The sequence below is a fragment of the Octodon degus genome, unplaced genomic scaffold, assembly GCF_000260255.1.
Source record: "Octodon degus isolate 3935 unplaced genomic scaffold, OctDeg1.0 scaffold00021, whole genome shotgun sequence".
Classification (NCBI taxonomy): Eukaryota; Metazoa; Chordata; class Mammalia; order Rodentia; family Octodontidae; genus Octodon; species Octodon degus.
The window spans coordinates 19,511,682-19,532,984 of NW_004524597.1; the positions used below are offsets into that span (position 1 = coordinate 19,511,682).

The 21,303-nt window shown below is 44.5% G+C and overlaps 1 protein-coding gene across 3 annotated transcripts in view; it reads right to left on the minus strand.

Annotated features, from left to right (window-relative positions):
• Positions 1–21,303, minus strand: part of Ascc2 (activating signal cointegrator 1 complex subunit 2) — a 45,416-nt gene that overhangs the window by 19,299 nt on the left and 4,814 nt on the right. The window contains exons 2-8 of one of the 3 annotated variants that reach the window (XM_004628061.2): positions 19,929–20,026; positions 13,619–13,777; positions 13,084–13,254; positions 11,930–12,059; positions 6,864–6,931; positions 5,519–5,629; positions 3,852–3,964 (exon numbers count right to left, since the gene is read on the minus strand). In XM_004628061.2, the coding sequence (XP_004628118.1) occupies positions 3,852–3,964; positions 5,519–5,629; positions 6,864–6,931; positions 11,930–12,059; positions 13,084–13,254; positions 13,619–13,777; positions 19,929–20,009 (833 nt within the window). In that variant the 5' untranslated portion in view covers positions 20,010–20,026. The remainder of the gene's footprint in view (positions 1–3,851; positions 3,965–5,518; positions 5,630–6,863; positions 6,932–11,929; positions 12,060–13,083; positions 13,255–13,618; positions 13,778–19,928; positions 20,027–21,303) is intronic. The other 2 variants (XM_023711356.1, XM_023711357.1) reach the window with 2 other exon arrangements.

Here is a 21,303-nt window from a genome sequence, read left to right on the forward strand (position 1 = left end):
AGATTATCTTTTTACTTGCTCAAAAAATGCTATTTCTATATGCACTAAAGTGTTCATTTAAAACAAATGTTCATTTATAAATAATCTTTCTTCATTTAGTTATGAAATATAAAGAGAAAGCTTTAGTTTTGGTGTGGATTGGAATATTTAAAAATTGTTTTTAACATGAAATGTCAACAATATATCTTTGCTCAGAACAGGCTAAATATACTCATAATTTATTTTATTGTCTACACTGGTTCTATGAGTTACAACAGTTAGTATGGTTTATACAACTCTTATAAAACTAACAGATAGATAGATGGTAGAGCACAAGAGTAAAAGCACACTGGGTGTGATGGCACATGACAGTAACCCCAGCTACGTGGAACGCTAAAGAAGGAGCATCCAAAGTTTAGGAGCCACCCTCAGCCAGGACAACACTGTAAGGCCCTGTACGGGTTGTGGGAAGAATGGACAGGAACCTTCCAGACAAAGAAAGGCAAAGGCAGAAAGGGACTTTAAGGCAGGTGGAGCATCGTCTGCAAAGGCTCAGGGCAAGCAGAGTGCAGCATGACCTGAGGGGCAGGCTGGGAACACAAGACCTGCAGGGGAAGGAGCCAGAAAGCTAAGAGATAGTTCTAGTCTCTCATGAAGGTCAGAGTGGGAGCAACTCTGAAGGGCTGGCTAGGGGTGGGACCTTTATTTTGTAGGCAGCAAAAGCTACAGTAGACTTTTAGCCAAAGAAGCCACAAAGAAATCCTGGTAGGATGAAAAAAGACAGGGAGGACATACGGGGAGGAAGGAAGACCACTTTGTCCACTTGGTCCTAACAGCAACGTATCCTGGCAACAACTGAAGATGCCCAACCAGCATCTTCCTTATGCATTAAGAAAGGAGAGATTCTGGTCCCTTCTCAGTGGCCTCTGGTTGTCACTCTTGCCAGGCATTTCTCCCCACCATTTGCAAAAGCTCCTGGGAGCCTATCCAATTCAGTCTACCCATTCATCCATTCTGTCGTTTACTCACTCATTCAACAAAACATTTATCTAGTGCTGACATATGCCAGAGATGGCAGCTGGTCCTCTGACCCCTTCCTTGGTCCTCTCAGATTGTAAAAAATCAGACATTTGGACTGATCAGCTTCTAAGACAGACTGTTAGAATCAAGTGCTGATTAGCATTCCCCTCAGAGGAAGGGAGCTGGGGTGAGGCTGTAGCTGTCCACTTTGGAAAAAAGGTATCTTGTCTCATGAAAGGGGCATGAAGTTGCTAGGAAATATGGAAAATACAGGTAGGAAATTAAAGTCATGAGGGATCAGACTGTTCTTAGAATTTTACACCTTGGTGCTTTCATGTATCATTGTAATTTCTCATTTTTAACATCTCCCTGAATAGGGAGGGTCTTTGGAGTTGGGGGTGTAAGCTTTAGAAGAGTGGACTTTCCTGCGTGTGACAGTGGTAGTGGGGATAAGGTCCCACCCACACAGGGTGAGGAGGAAGGGAAACACTCTGAGAGTGACTCTGCCCTTGAACCAAACACAGCCCTGGCTGGTCTAGCCTGTTCAACTGTGCTGGAGGCCAGGAACGAACAAATGCAGTGACCTCATCCTGACAGTTCTCTGGAAGGAGTTGTAGCCACCCAGGTAGCTTTTCATTCATTCCTTTCGCAACCACTACCTTCTTTTCTCTCACATCTATGCATTATATCCAAAGAAGTCCTTTTCTTCCCTTTAATTTTATAAATGAATGCTACATGAATGTTATATTTTATGAATGAAAGCTATATCTGGTTCAAAACTAAAGAAGTATAAATCACACAGGGAAAGCCCCCCCCCTCAGTCTGTTCCATTAACATTAGTGCTTTTTTAATTTTCCAGATGTGTTACATGTGCATATTTAAGAATACATACATCTCTATACTCTTCTACTCTCACTGTTCCTTTTCTTTTCCTCTGTGTTGAAGATTGAACCCAGGGCTGAAGCATGCTAGGAAAGGGCTCTACTACTGTGCTACCCCTCTAGTGCTTTCCTTGCTGTTGTTTTTTTTTTTTTTTGAGATAGGGTCTTGCTATGCAGTTCGGGCTGGATTCATGCTCACTTTGTAGCCTAGGCTGATCTTGAACTTGCAGAGATCTTCCTGTCTCAATCTCCTGAGTGCTGAAATTATAGGCTGGCATGGAGCACTGGGCACACCAGGTGCTCAGGGCCGAGATGGTACGCCCAGGGATATAGAGTGGGACAGAACACCTGGGGTTCTGGGGCTGGCATGGCATGTGGGGCCAAGGATTGAACTGGGGTTCTTGTGCTTGCCAGGTAGGTGCTTATGCTTCTGAGCTATCTCCACAGCCCCCCTTTCCTTGCTTTTTAAAAACTGAATGCCATTACATTAGAAGTACTATGTATATAATTTGCATTTTGCTTTTCCATTTAATAGTGGTACAATGGCAATGTGTAAAGGCACCCCTTGTCTTGGGCATGGCTAGGCAGAATTTCATTATGTATATGGAGTACTGGACACCATAGATGGACATTCAAGAGTTTTTTATTTTGTTTTTAGCTGTTTGCTATAATAAAAACATGTGGTAAAGCCAGGAATGGTGGCACACACCTGTAATTCCAGCACTCTGGGAAACTGAGGCAGGAGGAGCACAACTTTGAGTCCAGCCCAGGCAATTTAGCAACTTAGTAAGACCCTGTCTCAAAATTTAAAAAAAGGCTAAGGATGTAGCTTAGTGCAAAGACCCTGTATTTAATTCCCAGTACTAAAAAACCAAAACCAAAGTCAAACAAAACAAGAACCACACCACACAGAATAACTTTGCACACATCACTTTGTACCTTTGCAAATATACGTGAAGAATAATTCCTAGAAGTAGAATTGAAGGGACAGATGGTATATGCATCTTTAATTTTCACAGATCTTGCCAAATCACCCTACGCAGAGGTTGTTCTAACCCTCCTATCAGCAACGAATCCTGGCAACAACTGAACCTGCTTGGGCCAAAGTGCCTTCTCTGTCCTCTTCTGGTGCCATACCCAGGAGTGCCTGTCTCCTTTGGCTTACTTATCCTCTGCTACTATGGTACTGCAACAAGATACATACTGTCAGAAAGTAGCCAAAGGGAAGACAGGCGTTTGCAGAGCACTTGCTACAAATTCTGCACTTAAGCTATAATTCTGGGCTCGGGAAAGTTAAGATGTTTGAAGGAAAAATTATATGGCAGAATAGAGGCAGCTGCATTCCTAATCGCTAGGGCTGTCTATTCTATGTGCTGTGTCACTGGTTCTGGGAAGGAAGACTCCTGTGTGTAGCACAACCAGGAAGCACATGGCGGGGGAGGCCTGGAATGCTGCAGGAGGAGAGGAAGAGACTGAGGAAAAGAACTGTGGCCAGTGATAAGTGAGGAAAAGTCAAGGGACGGCGGGCACACTGATCTCTAGGAGGACATGAAAGGCTGTGTGACAGCATGAGGAGTTTGAACCTGAGCCAGGAAGGCAATGGTGTGAGGTGGCAGAGGTGACAGGCAAGCTTAGCTTCGCTGTGCCAGGTATGGATCTGCCTGAGAAACTATGGGAGAGAACTGGTGGTAGTTGCTTTCTTTCTTTCATTCTCTATGGCCCCAGGACAGGGGTTTTGAAATAAATAGCAGAATTGACATTGCTCTCTTCTTGTCACACTGTGCTCCATCCTGTTCTTAACTGAAACTGGCAATGCTTCTAAAATGCAGGCTTCTTACAAGCAGGAGCCTTATCTGTCTTCCTGCAGCACTACCAGGCTGGAAGGACTGGCACATTCGAAGGACATAGTAATACATGTTGAATGAGTATATGCACCCGAGTCTATTTCAACAGGCAGAACTCCTACTGTACCTGTAACAGAAGTCGTGTTTCTGGAAGGTTGGGCAAGCCAAAGGGAAGATATCCAGAAAGGCCCAGAGCGTAGTGCAGGTATCACAAAGGTAGAGAATAACGTCCTTTAGTTCCTATTTCCAAGAGGAAAAAAATGCTGCATTATTCTCCTCTGCTCCACAGAGAGCTCTGTAGAATCTGAGACACAGTTGACAAAACCAAGGCCCCAGATGGGTGTGGTGCCACATGCCTATAATCTCAGCACATGGAGAAGCTAAGGCAGAGGATCACCACGAGTTCAAGGCTACCCTGAACTGCATATTGAGATCTTATCTCAAAAAACAAAGAACAAAATCAGGGTCCCCAGTAGGCAGGATGTTGCTTGGGGAGAAAAGAACAGAGGAAGCCATGTGACATAGCCTGCCCCATCCATCTCCAGGAGCTCAATCTGGTGAGTCCCCCAATGACCTTGCTAATGCAACTTCAATGGGCTGACACTCAGAGACTGTCAAGGTCATTTCTAGTTCAAAGATAACATAGTCTCTCTTCTATGCTGAAGAAAAATCAAGAATCCAATTGGAAATCAAACCTACTGGTCCCACAGAATGGGTACATCCCAATGAGGACAAGAATACCAAGCACACCCTTTCCTCTCTCTTTTCTCTTCCCTCCCTCCTTTACTCTGTTTCTCCCTTCCTCCCTCCTTTTCTGTCTCTCTGTTGTGAGGTAGGCTCTCACTAGGTAGTTAAGTCTTGAACTCATTCTGTAGCATAGGATGGCCTCAAATTCATAAGGATACTATTGTTTCAACTGCCTTAGAGCTAGAATTATAGGCATGCACCGCCATGCTTCCTCTTACTTACTTTGTACCACCTTTCTTTTTTTTTCAGCTTTTTTTTTGGGGTGGGTACCAGGAATCAAACTCAGGACCTTGTGCTTGCCAAGCAGGCATCGTGCTGCTGGGATATCTCCTTGCCCTTTCCTCTCATTTTGAAGTTCGTTTTTAGGACACGGGATGCTTGGATCGTCTAATTGCTCAGTGTCACAATAACTCTAAGGTATCAGTTAAACAGCTGTTAGGATCTTCACTTTATGGATAAGGAAACAGAGCCTCAGAGGGTGCAATGACTTGCCCCCATAGCACCCGAAACACTTGTGTGCTGCTCTTTTCCCAGCAGATCACAAGCTCCCAGTGTGCAGCTCTCAGCTATCTCGTTCCTTCTCTCTCCATTGTTCAGCATAGCACCAGATGCATATCCAGGCTCCTTAAGTATCTGCCTCTGCCTGCCATCCTCCTGGTCTAAGAGCTGCAAGAGCAGGTACCATGTCTGTTCTGCTACTACTTCACCCCCAGGGCCCACCAGCACATGCTGAAGGCCCCTGTGCACAGACCAACGGAATGAACAAATGGCTCAAGGCTCAAGGAGTGACGCACCAATGAGCTCACTGAGCTGACCTAAGGAAGGCGCAGGCCCCTCCCTTTGATTTCCAGTCCATATTGTGTTTAGTACTCCACAAATGAAACTCCCAGATAGAAATGTAAGCCTGCTGAAAACACTCTTAACCCACATGAAGGGAAGAAATAGCTGCTCAGTGAGTCAGAGGAAGGGGTTCCCAGCCTTGGAGCAGAAAGTGCTCTTTCTGGAAGGATCTGGCTAGAAAGAGGCTGGGTTGGAGGGTGACCTCACCAGGAGAGGCATGTCGCTGGGAGTCAATCGGCTCCTCTCCTCGAGCTTCTGGGGTGCGCTGCTTGCTCCATCCCCTTGCAAACCACAGTGCTGGAGGATATTGCTGAAGACCTGTGAAAGGCAAGAAAAAACACTGTGATGTCTCCATGGCTAGGACTCCCACCCATGGCTAAGAACAAGCTGAGATAATTAATGACCTCTTCAGAGAGAAGGGTCAGAGTAGGAACACTCTAAGATGGGAAGGCAGAAACAGCCTTCTTATGGAATTGTGTAGAGGATTAAAAACACAACATGTGGGGCTGGGGATATAGCTCAGTGATACTGCATTTGCCTAGCATGAGTAAAGCCCTGGCTTCCATCCTCAGCATTACAAAACAAAATCTCCACAACATGCATGGAGAATCCCAAGAATCCTGCAAATATCATCTGACTAGATAGGCTGGGCAAGTATATGGTAATGAACACTTGAGAGACATCTTCACTGACATAAAACAGATTTTTAGATCCTCTGGAGAGGGCTACTTATGAGAGCAATACTTTAATAAAAGAAAACAGTGTATGTGTGTGTGTGGGGGGAAGCCCACGGTAAAATCATGTAAGTATTAAACTGACAGCACCATTTTGGAGCTGGCATATAACTATTCTACAAGTTACTAAGAACAATGGGTATCTCTTTGTGGTGGCTTTATGGGGCAATAACAATATTATTCTTTCTGCTTTTACCATTTTCCACATTTTCTATAGTGAACATTATTCTTTCATGAAACGATTTTGTGAAACGTAAAGCTCTTGATAAACACAGATTGCTTGGAGAGATGTCCTTAGAGGCACATGACTGTTGACAAACATGTGAGCCAAACTGTTTGAGTGTCAGGCAGCCCTTAGATTTCAGTGCCATTCAAGAGGGAAAAATGGGAGCTGGGGAGGTAGCTCAGTGGTCTAAGTGACTGTCTGGAAAGCACAAGGTCTTGAGTTTGATCCCTGATACCACATGCTGTTGGCCCTGGAACCTAGGCCCTGAAACTGGGCGTAATGGTGCGTAGCCTATAATCCCAGCACTAGGGAAGCTGAGACAGGAGGACCACTGCAAGTACCAAGCCACATAGTAAGACCCTGTACCAAATCATTTTTTTTTTTAAAAAGAGGGAAAAAAAGGGCAAATTTAGAGGTGTGGTCAGACACAAGACAAAGACAATCTGGGAAAAAGGGTAGGGAATAAAAGAAAAGAGGTAGGGAATAAAAATTTTTCTCCAGCTCTTCCAGAAAAGCCAAAGAACATCATCAAGTGGGGAAGGGGTTTGCCTCCCCGGCTCACCCTCCCCTGGGCAGGGCCAACAGCTGGTACCTGAAGGATGGTGGGCACAGTTTCATCCAGGTCAGTATAGTAACTGGGTTGCTGGGTAAAGATATTTCCTACAAAAAAAGAGACAGAAAGAGAGAGATGTAGGAAGTGGGGAGAGGTGGAATTTACATATAAATGGTTTCCAGCACATTCTGTGACCTCTCTTCCTTCTTGAGTGTCTCTGTAATTAGGACCTTAAAGAGTCCCTGCTGGCACTGAGGCTTGACCACATGGACGATGACGACAGCGGGATGGCGCGGGGTGCCTTTCTTCAGTATACTTTAATCTTTTAAATACTTTTATCTAATGAATTTCATAAAAGACTTGCCCTGGTCAAACTAGCTTCCCCTGAGGTCCTCAGGGAGAGACCAAACTTGGGCCTTGTGCTTTGGAAGTGGAAGTTCTTGGGCCTCACGCTTTGGAAGTGGAAGTTCGTCATCAGGAGAATTAAGAAATATGATCTGTTTACTCAAGAACCCTGACTGCAACAATGCTAGGTCATACCTCCCAAGATGTGAGGAGCCTCCGGGGAAAAATTTCTCTAAAAATTCTCTTGCTTCTGAGTATGCTATTGCTTCACTCTGCTCCAAGGGAAAGGCCTGAGAAGGACGTGGAGATGGACTCAGCCTATGTGTGATTGTTCTTATAGATGGAAGTCTTCTCTGACTATTTTCTATTCTCTAAGCATGGCTGTGCATGTGTAGGTTGGAGCATGAAGTGACTAGAACAGAAACTGAATGTCCTGCTCCCCAAATGGTGAGGGAGGGGAGAAGGCAAGAAAGTCACAACTACCTGGGGACAAAATGATGACAAATGCCAGAACTCTGAAGAGGGTTCTTCATCTCACTGTAATCCTCACATATGTAATCCTCACATATAAAGGTAAGAGCAGGATTCTCTGAATTCTAGGTGTCCTATGTCTCTGGACATGGTTTCCTTTTTTTTTTATGTATTTAGTAGAGGGTCTCATTACACAGATCGGACTTGTAGTGATCTTTTCTGTTTTTCAGCCTCCCAAGTGCTGGGATTATAGGCATGCCCCACCACGCCCAGCACACCCAGTGGGCAGGGCTGGCATGGCAGGCCTGGGATTGAACCCCTAATCTCTGCGTCTGTCTAAGCAGGTGATTTAATCTGATGAGCCATCTGGTCGGCCCAAATATAGCTGAAACATTCTTTTTTAAAATTTTATTTTATTTTATTTATTTATTTTTAAGGCCTGCTCAGACTGCCCTGGGTGTGGAGCTGGTGCAGCATGTGGTGCTAGGGATCAAACCATGGTCCCTGCGCTTTGCCGAAGCGTGCCTAAGCAGGTGTTTTAGACTGCTGAGCTCTCTTGCCAGCCCTTGGGCACAGTTTCTTTACTGACAAGTCCACAGCCCTGATCCCACATTCCCCGGATTTAGAGTAAGAAACTCATTAATTATTGTGCTTTCTGTCAACTCTTTCCTGAATACCACTTTACTTCTTGATTTCAGAGAGCTCAGCGTGACTAGTCTGGCTTGCTCAGGACCTGTCACTCCAGATGAGTGGTGGTCCTGAAACCTGTAAAGATGCATCTGGACCCTATGCATCCATCTCCTCTTTTGGACAGGCCACAAATGTCTAAGCTCTCCTCCTGCCAACCTCTGCTCTTCCTCATGAAACTATCCTGATCTTCAAAGTCAGGTCTGAGCTCCTGACCATAACACAAAAGGCCTTGTAAGACCTGGCCCCTGTTGGCATCCTGGGTCTCCTTTTCCCTGTTCCCCATGTTGTCCTCTCCCTTGCACCATCCTCAACTTCAGACACCTCTCTCTGTCGCCTCCTGCTGCCTGAGATGACCTCCCTCCCAGAGCTAGTTTTTTTTTTTTTTCTTCAAAGTTTTATTGACAAACAGATAGCAATGAGACAGTTTCAAATCAAATCGGAAGGACAGTTCCAGAGCTAGTTTTACCAGAAGGTAGGCGTCACACCTTTCAGGCAATGCATCCTGATACAGGCAATAGAAAGAAGTTTTCTCCCACAACCCCTAGGGTCACAGTGTGTCCCCCCTCTCCTAAGCCTCTAGTGCTAAAGCCTGCAACAATGCTGTTTTTCACACATCAAGATAGCTCAGGCTTCACAGTCTATCCTTGGGAGTCTTTTGGGTCCCTTTCCCCTCTTTTATCCTCTATCTGATTCCAATGACAGTGAAGATCTCTCCAGCTTCTGATCTCTTAAAAGAAATAATACCAAGGTAAGGGACAGCAATAGCATCCTTTGAACTGCCCCTTCTCAGATGAAAGCAGTTCAGAAACCTACGGTGAATAAGAGATACTGCCAAGCAGATCAGTGCAGTCCAGGAAAGGGTCATGACCCAATTTACTCTGGTTTTGCAAAGCAGCTTCAAGAAAGATCGAAAGGCTCTGTTTTAAAAACTATACTTGCTGATTCACAATATCAGCCTCAAAGGCTTTGAAAAGAGGGAAAGGTAAGGGCTGAGCTTGTGCTTCCAGGACAATTAACCAGTTTCCTTTTTCTCTCCTGCCAATCTTCTTATAAGTAATTGCTTTGCCCAAGAATTTCTGTTGTATTGAAAGTAGAGGCAGCCCCTTACGCATTGGGCTTAAGGACTGAAAAGAAAGCTGCTGTGTGTAAGAGAGAGGTACAGAGGAAGAAGGGCACTGAGAGGGACAGAGACAGGCTGACTGCAGCCCCCCCTCTGCACTGGCCACTTTGAACACACAAGTGCATGCGTGCGCACACACACACACACACACACACACACCTATAGACCTTAATAAATCAGTTTAAGATTCTCAACCTGGGAACCTGAGAACACTTTGAAAACACCTTTAAATCTGTGGAACCATCTTTCATCAGATTCTCAAAAGAGCCAGTGACCCAAAAGATTAGGGAACAGGGCAGCAGGCAAAGCTGCCCAATCTGCTGTCAGCATGCCATCTCCCATGGGAGCCTCAGCACTACCTTACACCTGACACATCCAACAGTGACCTCATGCCTACTCACAATCACACCTCCTACCTCCCAAAGGCTCTTTTGCTGCAATCCATACCAGTTTTCTCCAGAACTGTTAAGACTTCTTTTTCCAGCTGGCCTCATGGAGTCCTACTTTAATTTGTCTCCCAGATGTCCTTTTCTGCTCCAGTGGCCACCCAGGCTCTCACCTTCACACCCACAGCAATGCTCCCACCTCCACCAGGGCCTCCCGTCTCACCTTCCCCCTGCATGCTGCCAGACTAACCTGTCACCAGACAGCTCCCTGCCCTGTTCTAGGCTTAGACAGTAACAGCGTACATTCTGTGAGTACTGGTGCCATGCCAGGCTTTGTGCTGAGCATGCTTTTCACACTGCCTCCTATTTAGTCTCCACGGCCACCCTATACGGAAGTTCTGTCACCAGTCTTCCCATTCTCCAGATGAGAAAACGGGTTTAGAGTGGCTCACTGAATTAAGAGGAACAGAGCCAGGTTGTGTATTGGCTGTTCACCTATAGAGCCTGCTGTCTTGGCCACCAAAGCAGTGCCACGCCCCAAGTCCTGAGGCCTGGCACGGAGCCCTCCCAATGTGGCTGCAGCTTCCTCCCCTCCGCTGCCTATTGCTGCCTTCCTACAAGGCTCCACACTAACTAAACTGGCCTAGTAATTGTTTTCCTAATTATACCTTCTGTTGCTCACTCACCCCATGCTCTCAGTCTATAGTAAAACTGTTAAGGGTCTTCCCCTGGGAAAATTAAAAACCAAACAAACAAAAAAAGCAAGGATTGAATGGTGATCAGGCTATAATTAGGTATGATGTGAAAACATTATTCCAATTAAAAAAGGCTAGATGCAAAATTTCATATACATTATAGTCTAATGTACTTTTACAAAAAATGTACAAAGATGCTGAACGTGGTTGCACAGGCCTGTCATCTGAGCACATGGGGGGCTAGGGCAGGAGATCATGTGTTCAAAACCAGCTGGGGCTATAAGGCAAGCCTGGGCTATATAATGAAACTGTTGCAAAAAAAAAAAAATGACTGGAAGGAATCAATAACCCAACAGTTGTCCCTTGTAGGAATATGGTAATTATTTTCCTGCTTCTTTATATTTTACTTCCTTTCAAAACGTTGTAAGAGAAGAAAGGAGGTTATCACAGAGGAGAACTCAGTTTTATAAGCAATATTTAGAAGACTGTGTCTGTTCTGTGATCCTGGAATGAGGAAGACTGCCCCGGTGACTACCTCCCATGAGCTGTAATTCTAAGAAGAGTTCCCTGGGGCGTTCCCTCTGTGACATCCCGTCAGTGCATCTGTTTCTGAGTGAAACTTCTGGCCCACCACTGCCTCAAAGGATCCAACTGCTAGTGTCCATTCTTTTTACAAGCCCAAAAAGTCTTCTCTGAACTCTGTCCCATCTATCCTCAGCAATGCTGCCATTTGTGAGGCTGCCCCATCCTCCCTGAAGTAGGGAGCAAAAAGAGCAAGAGTTTAAGGATCAGATCTCCATAGCCACAGGCTGTCAGTCGTGTCCCTCGGTTTAAGTTTGGTTTCCTCATCTGTTTATGGGGAGGATAACAACACTTATCTCAGGGTTGCTGTGAGGAGCAAATGGGGATACCAATGAGATATGCTTGACATGTCCAGGGCTCAGGCCACACTCAAAGATAAGCTGTCCCTGTTTTTCTAACTCTCATCATCAAAGTACACTTCCTCATTCCTGTCTTTTTTTTTTTTCTTCTTCCAGTGCTGGGGATTAAACTCAGGACCCTGTGCTTGCCAGACAAGTATTTATTCTACTGAGCTATCTCCCCAGCTATTCCTGTCATTTTTTTTTTCTACCTGTCATTTTTTGATACCTGGCCTAACACTAAGACTTCTAGATTCCTTGAGGAACTACGTATCTTGTAACCCCTTATTTTTTTTGCCTTTACCCCCAGTTACCAGTCACTTATTTTAGAGTTAACACTCATAAATCTTTAGGTTTCCAGTCTGTTCACCCCTACTGCACCAAATCCCCTGCACTATTTAGTGTTAGCCTTTGTGGCCTCTGGTTAGGCCCATGGAGGCAGTTCTTGTGCATTTCCCAGGTCCCATGTCCTACATACCTATCATCTTCTGGAGTAGTGGTGAGTTGCCTTTTCCAAAGAGCACACAGAGGTCCAGGATCTTTGGGATGTCAAAGAGGAAGTTATTGTAGAGGATTTCTCCAAATGCAGGAGAGGAAATGAAGTGATCCTAAGAAAAAGTACAAGAGAGAAAGGATGGAGACTCTGAATACTCACACTTTGTTCAGTAAGCAAACTCAAAACAACCTGCAGGACCACCAGATGGGGACCACCAGCTATGCGTGACAATCTGCCCACGCTATGGACATGTCTGAGCTTCACATACAGACCTGGAGCAACAGCCACTCTCAATTTTAACATAAAAAGAAGCAAACACATGGCAGGAAACAACCAGCTGGGGGTGTGTTCTGAAATATTTACAGGTAAATTACCAAAAGTCTGAGATTGCATTAAAATACTCCAGGAAAAAAAGAAAATTCTGGAAGAGCTAACAGGGGTAAATTGCTAGTTGTTAAGCTGGGTGATAGTTAACTGGCCCTCATTATATTTTGCATGGGAAAGTTTTCCATAATATATGCTCATTTTGAAAATGTCAGGAATGGTGGCACATGCCTGTAATCCCGGGGCTCAGGAGGCTGAGGAAAGAGGATTTCTGTGAGTTCAAGACCACCCTGGGCTATAAAATGAGTTCAAGGCCAGCTGAACTGCATAGTGGAAGCTTGTCTCAAAAAAGACCAAAAAGAAAAAGAAGAAAAACGAAGGTCCATCCCAAAAAAGATTTTTTTTTTTTTAAAGTAAGATTCTATCATTATCACCATTATTTTTCTTCAGGGCTGGGGATAAGACCCAGGGCCTTTCACATGCCAGGCAAGCACTCTACTGAGCTATATCCCGTCAGGGTTTAAAAAGTCAGAATCAATGTCTTTACCCTCTGACGCACAAGTAAAGGCACAGTCACGCGTCACTTGGCAAGGGGCCCTCGGCTTCCATTGATGAAAACACTGGGTGTCAAAGGCCTAGTGAAGTGGAGGATAAGGATGTGGCACAGATTTCTTCCCCAATGGTGGGAATAAAGGTGCAGGAAAGACAAAGAGGAAACTTGATGCTTCCAGAGCCTTCCTTCCCAGGGGCAGAGAATCAGCACCAAGGTGTCCAGTGTCAGGTGGTGACCAGTCACGGGATCAGAGGCTTACTTTGGATTCCTTGTGTGTGGACATGCGGAGGAAGGTGAGGAAAATACTCCGATGTAGGCGCTTCTGCATTTCAGCAACCTCAGGGGTCGGGGCCACCCACTCGTCGAACTTACGGGGGACATATCGCAGATATGAGTCCAGGCACTTTTGCAGGGTCTCATCAAAGATTACCTAAGCCAGGCAACAGAGGACACAGAGGATTTATCCTTTAAGTCCAAGGGCCTGCTGGTGGACCCTGGCCTATTGCCAATACTCCAACCCCAAGGAACCAAAGAAGTATGAATGAGCCGAGGGCTAAACACAAGTTTCTAAAAAATGGCACTTTGAAAGGTGTGTTAATATCACCAAGATTGTGATATAAGTCAACAATCCAAACCACAATTTGCTGTTAAGGATCCAGTGTAAGAAGTAGACAAAAAAAAACCCAAAAACCCCCCAAAAAACCAAACCTCTTAGGGGAAGAAAAACAACAACAGCAATCAACCAAGGGCACATCATGTGCTTTGTCTTAGTGTTAATTTTGATAGAATGTTACCTGGCACCAGAATTTATCGTGAGGCAAGGCCAGGAGCCAGTCGAGGTCATTGGCTACGAAGGTGGCGCGTTCCAGGTACTCCTCCACTAGGGCGGGAATGTTGTCTTTAGGGGGTGGTTTGTATAACACAAAATACCGGTCTGCCTTCTGCTCGGGGTGCTACGGATCCAAAAACCACGTGTTAACGTGGCAGAAGTTAGTCAGCGAGGGCCCATTTGCCAACCCACAGCAATGACAACACTTGGCTGTTCTAACTGGTGACCCTCCAAGGAGTTTTTAAGCATAAAGAACCAAGTGTATTTAACAAAGGGGGCATGGTTGTACCTGGGGAACACAGGGCAGTTTAAAAAACCATGTTTTTGGAGAGTATTTGATGGCACAGGAAAAGGTTAAGGGAAGAAAAAGCAGGATACAAAACTGTATTTAATATAATCAGTTTTGAAGTTTAAAAAAAGTACATATATTCAGACACAGGTATGGATTTTTAAAAAACAAAGTAGGGGAATGAAATCCCAAAGTTAATCCTGGATATCTCTGGGAGTGGGGGCAGCAAAGGAAACTGTGGCTTGAATATAGTTTCCAAGTTTTAAATAATGAACATGTAATATTTTAAAACTGATTTTCAATTGTATAAATTAGAAGCTGGGAGTGGTGGTACAGGCCTGTAATTCCAAGTACTCTGGGAGGCTGAGGCAGGGGGACCACAAGGTCAGTCTCAGCCTGAGAGATTCAATGACTTAGACCCCGTCTCAAGAAAAAATTGGGTGTATAACTTCGTGCAAAGGTCTTCTGTACCACACATACACACACACACAAAAAAAAAAAAAAAAAGAAAAAAGAAAAAGAAAAAAGAAAGAAGACAAGAAGTGAGTCATAAGCATCTTCTCTTTCAAAAGATTACAAAGTGAGCTGGGTGTGGCTCAGTGGTGGATCAGGTATAAAGTCCTCAGTTTGATGCCCAGCATCAAAAACCAAAAACTCAAAAAAATAAAACAATGCCACAGAGGTGGTGAGTCACCTGGGGCAAGCTTCCAATCTCCGTTATCTCCCAGAGACCACTCTTCACTTGCCTGGTGTCCTGGCAGCCTGTCGGTAGGCATTTATATGAAAATACAGCCATATGAAGTATCTGTGTCTGTTTCTTCCTCCTGATACAAATAGCATTATACTATACATATCACTGTTTCATTAATGCCCAGAAAAACAAACCTCAGTCATTTTATAAAAGAAGATTCCAATCAAGTAGCTGTAGTTCTCAGCTTGGAGTCACAAGTTCCCTCTTCCAGCACTTACCATGCTAGGAACAGACCTTACTTTGTTCACCATAAAGAGGAGACGATGGGGTCAGTTTTCTCCCAGACTGCATGAGCGTGGCTTTCTCTGGCAGAAGTGGTAATAGCAAAAAGGCCAGGTAACAGCTCAGCTGTTATCAGCCAGTGCCCCCACCCTCAGAGCTGTTAGCCCAGGGATACAGAACAATCAAGATAGGTCTTTAGCCTCCTACTGCCCGGTGGAATTTTACAAACTGCAGAGTCCTTGTGTTCCACAAGGATTCCTTAGGACCACCTCACATCTGGATCCAATAGATCCCTTCCTATTTATGTGATTTACATGGGGCATGTCCTAGGTACAAATTCATTGAAACAGGAAGTATATGGATTGAAGTACATTCAAAACAATTTAATTTAAATTCATCTTCTTGGCTTTCAAATTTCTCTCCTCACCCTGTTGATACTTCTCTTCCCCTCTCAAATCACATCTCTCAGGCTGGCTACTCATTTCTCTAACACACACAGTTATGCACACATGCCCTGAGATCTGACCTTCCCTGTGAACATTTATTTCCCTAACATTTACTTGACTTCCACTGTGCTGGGGGACCACATATGTACAAAAGCACCCAGATTCTTGCAGGGTCCATACTTGGTGCATATCTAAGCCACCAAGAGAACTCCTTACAAAAGGACAGGATAGCTCAAATCTGAAGCAGCCATGCACGAGGGAGAATTAGCAGCGCCTGTAAGACAAAGCATGGCTTCTTAGGGTGGTCAGCATCTGAGCTGAGCCTCAGAGAAAGACAAGGCTTTTTAAGTGGAAGGAACAGCATTTTATGGAGGCATAAAAATGGGCCATAAAAAAGTACACAGGCTGCATCAGGCACTGAGAAATGGATTTGGAGGGTGGTGGAACAATAAAAATGAAAACCAGCACTTCCTGAGGACCCGCCTGTACTACAGCTGAGTAGGCACGTTCCACTGCCTATTTCTTTCTTTCTTTTTTTTTTTTTTTTAAATCTATGACTAGTTAAAAGGAAGATAGAATTCTCCCCATTTACAGAGAAGGAAACAAATAAGGTTCAAGATCATGAGGTTAAGGAGGCAACTAAGGTAGGATTTGATGCCAAACTTGTGCTGCAGACCTCTGATACCCACATCTGTCCTGGGCTCTGTGCTTGCCCTTGAGTCTAGCTCTCACCTCACTCCCTTCAGGAAACTTCTATGACTCCCACCTCTCTGAATTAGAAGTTCACCTGAGCTCTTCCCCAACACTTGTACTCTGCTCACTTGAATGTGGCACCAGTTAAACTATAGCAAAGGTGCTTTTACGCTTGCCTGGCAAGCCAGTTCAAGCCCTGGTTCCATTAAAAAAAAAAAAAAAAGTGCTTTTAGGTTGGGAGTGGTGGTATATGTCTATAATTGCACCACTGTGGAAGACTGAGACAGAAGGATCACAAGGTGAAACCCAGTCTAAGCAACTTAATGACTTAGTGAAACTCTCTCTCAAAATAAAATCTTTACAGGAGCCAGAAATTTAGTTCATAGTTCAGTGGTATAGTGCCTGCCTGGCGAGTATGAGGTTCTGAGTTAGAGTCCCAGTACCCTACCCCCCAAAAAATAAACAAACAAAAAAAACCACTTTACAATGGACTGGAACTACAGTTTAGTTCAGAGGCCCTGGGTTAAATCCTCAGTACCATTCTTGTTTTTGGTACCTGGAATCACTCAGGACTTGTACTTGCTTGGCAGGTACTTATGCTGAGCTACATACCCAGTACCCTTCTACCAAAAAAAGTCTTTTAGCTTAGTGTTTGCTGTGGGCATTGAGAAGGAAAGGGATGGATTATAGATGGACACAAGGAGACTTCTGGGGAACACAGAACTGTCTTAATTGTGGTGATTGTTTTATGAGTCTATACAGACACTATACTCAATTATATAGTAAGCTTTATAATTATGTAGCTGGGTGTGGTGGCACATACTTGTAATCCCAGCACTCAGGAGACTGAGGCAAGTGTATTGCTACAAATTTGAGGCCAGATTTGGGTACAAAGTAAGTTCAAGGCCAGTCTGAACTGCATAGTGAAACCCTGTCTCAAAAAGATAAAAACAAAGAAACAAAAATATAAAATGTAACTGGGGATTTAGCTCAGGTCCTGAGTTTCTTGTACAAACAAACAAACCAACCTAAAATGTGAACCAAAATAAACTTTTTCTTCTTTAATCATGGGTATCAGGTATTTTGTCCTAGTGGCAAGAAAAGTAACTAAGACAGGTCCTATCTGCTCCGAGAAGCTATGAGAATGTCACTGCTCAGCAAACTTCTGAGGATCTTGCTAGGAGACTGTTTGTACTGTTCTTTAAGCTCTACTTGCACCTCTCACCCTGAAAAGGCATTGTGGTAATTGCCCCTTAGCCAGAGATCTTTATGCCTCCAGTTGAAACTCAAGACACACATATGGGGTGTCAAAGCACTCTTCCCACCAGGGATGGTGGCGCACCCCTGTAATCCCAGCACGCAGGAGGCTCAGGCAGAAGAATTGCTGTGAGCTCAAGACCAGCCTTGGCTACAAAGCAAGTTCAAGGGGCCAGCCTGAACTGCATAGTGAGACTCTGTCTCAAAAGGACAAAAAACAAGAGCAAAAACACTCTTCCAGGAGCATCCTTAACCTGCAGGATGATGTTCTTTGGTATGGCCAACAAGACCCTTCCTCCATCAGACAGCTGTTTCCCTCAGTCACTCTTCTTGCTTCACTAACCCCATTTAATGCTGCTATCACTATGACTACTGTCATCACCATCGTAACTGCAATTTATTATGTGCTCACTATATTCCAGGTACTGTGCTAATTCACAGACTTTTAATTTCATCCTCACAACCACCCTACCAAGTTTGGCCTACTGTTACTTTTTGGGACGCTGAAACTTAAAGAGGTAAGTACCTTGCCACATATGTCTGAAATGAATGCAAAGCCCATGCTCCTTAGCTCTGCGATGCTGCTGCCACCTTCAGTAACTGGTGGCTGTTGTAAGAGTCAGGTCCTTCAGCCACATTCTCGCTTCTCCCACTGCTCAGCCTGGCTGCTGCTTATTCACCCTCCCCCAGGAAGCCTTTTCTGAGTACAGGTATCCTCTCACTAGTCCACCCACTACCACCTCCCTGGCCTGGATCGGTGGCCAAGCTCTGCTCACGTCACAGCCTGGCTATCTTTCTATCACAATCCTGATCACACTATCAAAGCTACTGGTGTGTTTTCCCCTTAGACTATGGGGCCCCACACAGGCAGGGACAAATCTTTTCTCTCTGCAGCTCCAGCAGCTGGCCCAAGGGCTGCTTGTCATCTCTAATTTATTTACTCAATATTTCCTGAGAGTCTACTACGAGTCTGGCACTGAGAAGCTAGGAGTGACGAGAAGGCCCAAAGCTTTGCTCTCTTAGGGTCCACAATTTACAATCCCAGGGGTTCACTCAGTACACAGGGAAGCACTGAAGTACAAAACTAGACTCAACAAAGAAGCCAGTCTCCACTGACACTGTCCAGCAGAACTTTCTGATAACAGAATCACATCTCTATTATCTGGTTGGCCAGTGTAGTAGGCACTCATCACAAAGTGCTATTTTTCACTTAATTTATAATCCAGTTCTTCAGTCCACATTTCAAACACTAGACACATTACAAGTACTCAATAGTGACATGTGGCAAAGAGCTACCTACTGGATGACTACATATCTGAACGGTATAGTCCTGCATTTTCTGATAAATATCTTCTGATTATAGTGAGTTTGAGACCAGCCTAGGCCACAAACTGAGCTCAAGGCCAGCCTGAACTGCAAAGTGAGACCCCATCTCAAAAAGACCAAAAAAAAAAAAAAAAAAATCCTCCATATATAGGAGGTTATGAAAACAAAACAAGAAGCTTTAAGCTCAAATGTTAAGGATTTGAGGTTCTTGGATTAGCCTGACTGGCTTCCCATCTTAGCTCTCCTAATTTCCTAGTTCTGTGACCCTAGAGTCAGTTTCCTCATCTGTAAAATAGAGATAAGCAAAATACCCATTCATAGGGCTATGATGTAACTTAAATGACATAATCCAGGTGAGGTGCTTAGAATGGTCTGGCCCAGAGTAAGTACTCTATAAATGGTTGGTACTAATATTACAGACTGTTTAGCAAGTAATAAGAAGCCATGCAAAAGGCAGGCAAAAAAAAAATCAGACTTGTTTCTCATGACTTTACTCAAGACCCTAGAAAACACTTCCTCTCACCTTCTTAATGTAAACTCATATTCTTGGGAAACCAACACATGGGTACGGGACTCAGTCCCTATATCTGGCTCCTTTAGTAGACTGGCACATCTCCATGGCTCTAATCTCTCCCTCTCCCTGGAAACTGGCAGGTTCACAGCCTCCTTAGTTTCCAGTCTCATAAACCCAAATAGAGTCTCTGTATATGACACTTCTTATCCCCAGTAAGATAAGGTAGCCCAACCTCTGAAATGCGTGTTCTCACCGAGATGTGGAAAGCCACTGTAGAGTTGAGTGTCTTTCTTTCTTTCTTTCTTTCTTTCTTTCTTTCTTTCTTTCTTTCTTTCTTTTTTTTAGAGTGCCTTTCTAAAGATAGAATACTCCCACTGTAGACTGTACCTGTTTTCCTTTTTTCAGATAGCTCTGAAGAAGTCCTATCTGAAACCTGAACACCTCTTCAGGGTCTAGTACTCAAACATGGCTTTAGGTTGGATCTCTTTCTAGCCCAGCTTGGGCAACATTAGAATTGTCATCAAAATGTGTGGAAATTAAGTGTATTGAATGTGAGTAGGGGGATGGAGTAGTGACACAGAAAGTGCTACTCAAACTTGGGCTGCTGCTCAGAAGGAAACAATGGCTTAGAAGGATCTAGTAGTGTCTCAGCTTCTGAATTATTAACTATAGCCCTTGGGTCATTCTTGGAACAGATAAGGAAGGAGTTTACTTTTTGTCTCTGAAATTGTAATACTGATAATAATCAGGCTGAATGGCCTTAAGGCCTCTGCTCACCAGGGCTGGTGAAGTCCTCTGCTTTCCTGTCTTCGGGTCCTTGTGGGTGATCTGGAGTTGATCCAGGGGCAGAGCTGGCATTGTGCTGCGTGACCCTCCTGAAAGGAATATGTATGGGAAGAAGAGAGCAGACACAGACTCCTAGATGAAAGGCACAGGTCTGACCTCAGAGCCAGGAGAGAAACACTAATCCCTAGTCTTAGTATGCCCCAGATGTGGGCCTCCAAGAACTACCTACTCCATGTGCTACTGATCCAGATAAAGTGCTACTTTGCTAAAAGCACTCATTCTCAACTATAGAGCAATACATTTCCCAGGTGACTCTCATTCTTTTTGAGAAGCGATAGCTAAAAAAGTACCTATATTATTTTTACTTTTTTATGGTAGTAATGGGGATTGAACCTATAACCTGGCACAGCACCATACAAGAACTCTACCACTGAGTTACATCTATGGCCCCCTAAGTTATCTGTATTATTGCTCAACTCTGTACTCAGTAGTCTATGAAGGCAGGAGACTTGAGTGTAGCAAAACTGGCTGGGGAAGTAGACGTGTCCTGTTAGTGACAGGATCCTAGGACACAGGCAGATCATTTCTCAAAGCCCTGCACATGGACTTCTAGGGAAAGCTCCAGTAGGTTTTCAGCAAGATACCCTAGACCTGACATCAACCCAAGGAGTGGAAGATACAAAAGATACAAGAGACAGTCATCACTGAGCCACTGCTACTATATTCATGCTGTACAGTGTATCCTTTCTCCTACTTCGTTTTGACCCGAACTTACTCTGCAGAGCCAGTTTCTTTTTCTACCTTTAATAAATGTAATACCTTGCTACTTTTTGCACTTGTCTTGACAAATTCTGTGTGCAGGACAGAAAGACCCTGGAAACCAGCCTTAGGAGGGAAAGCCAGGCCCCCAAACCCTGTAACATGGCGAACTCTGGAAAGATACTGCTCAGGGCTTTACTGCTCTATCTTTCCTACGATTAGCACAGACCCGCAACAGCCACAGCCACATCAAAATGTCTAAGGAATGGATGACTAAGACACTCTTGTTAGAACTCTCACCAGAACTTGCGGGTCTTTTAAGGGTTGGAGCCACCAGCCTTTCCATGCTTGTAGAAGGTGGTAAGATTTACAGACTCTCCAGGCTTCAAGAAATAAGGCCTTGATGAATGGAAGGACCAGGGAGAAAGAGAAAACCCATGGGAAGCTGCCAGGACAGGATCTTTTGCACAGAGGACCATACTGGTCTCCAAGGCAGCAGTTAGCACTGGGTGTGGCTCAAGGACAGAAAGTGTGCTTAGTTTACCTGGGCCTTAGCATGAAAAAAGAAGAAAGAAGAAAGGAGGGAGGAGGGAGGAGGGAGGAGGGA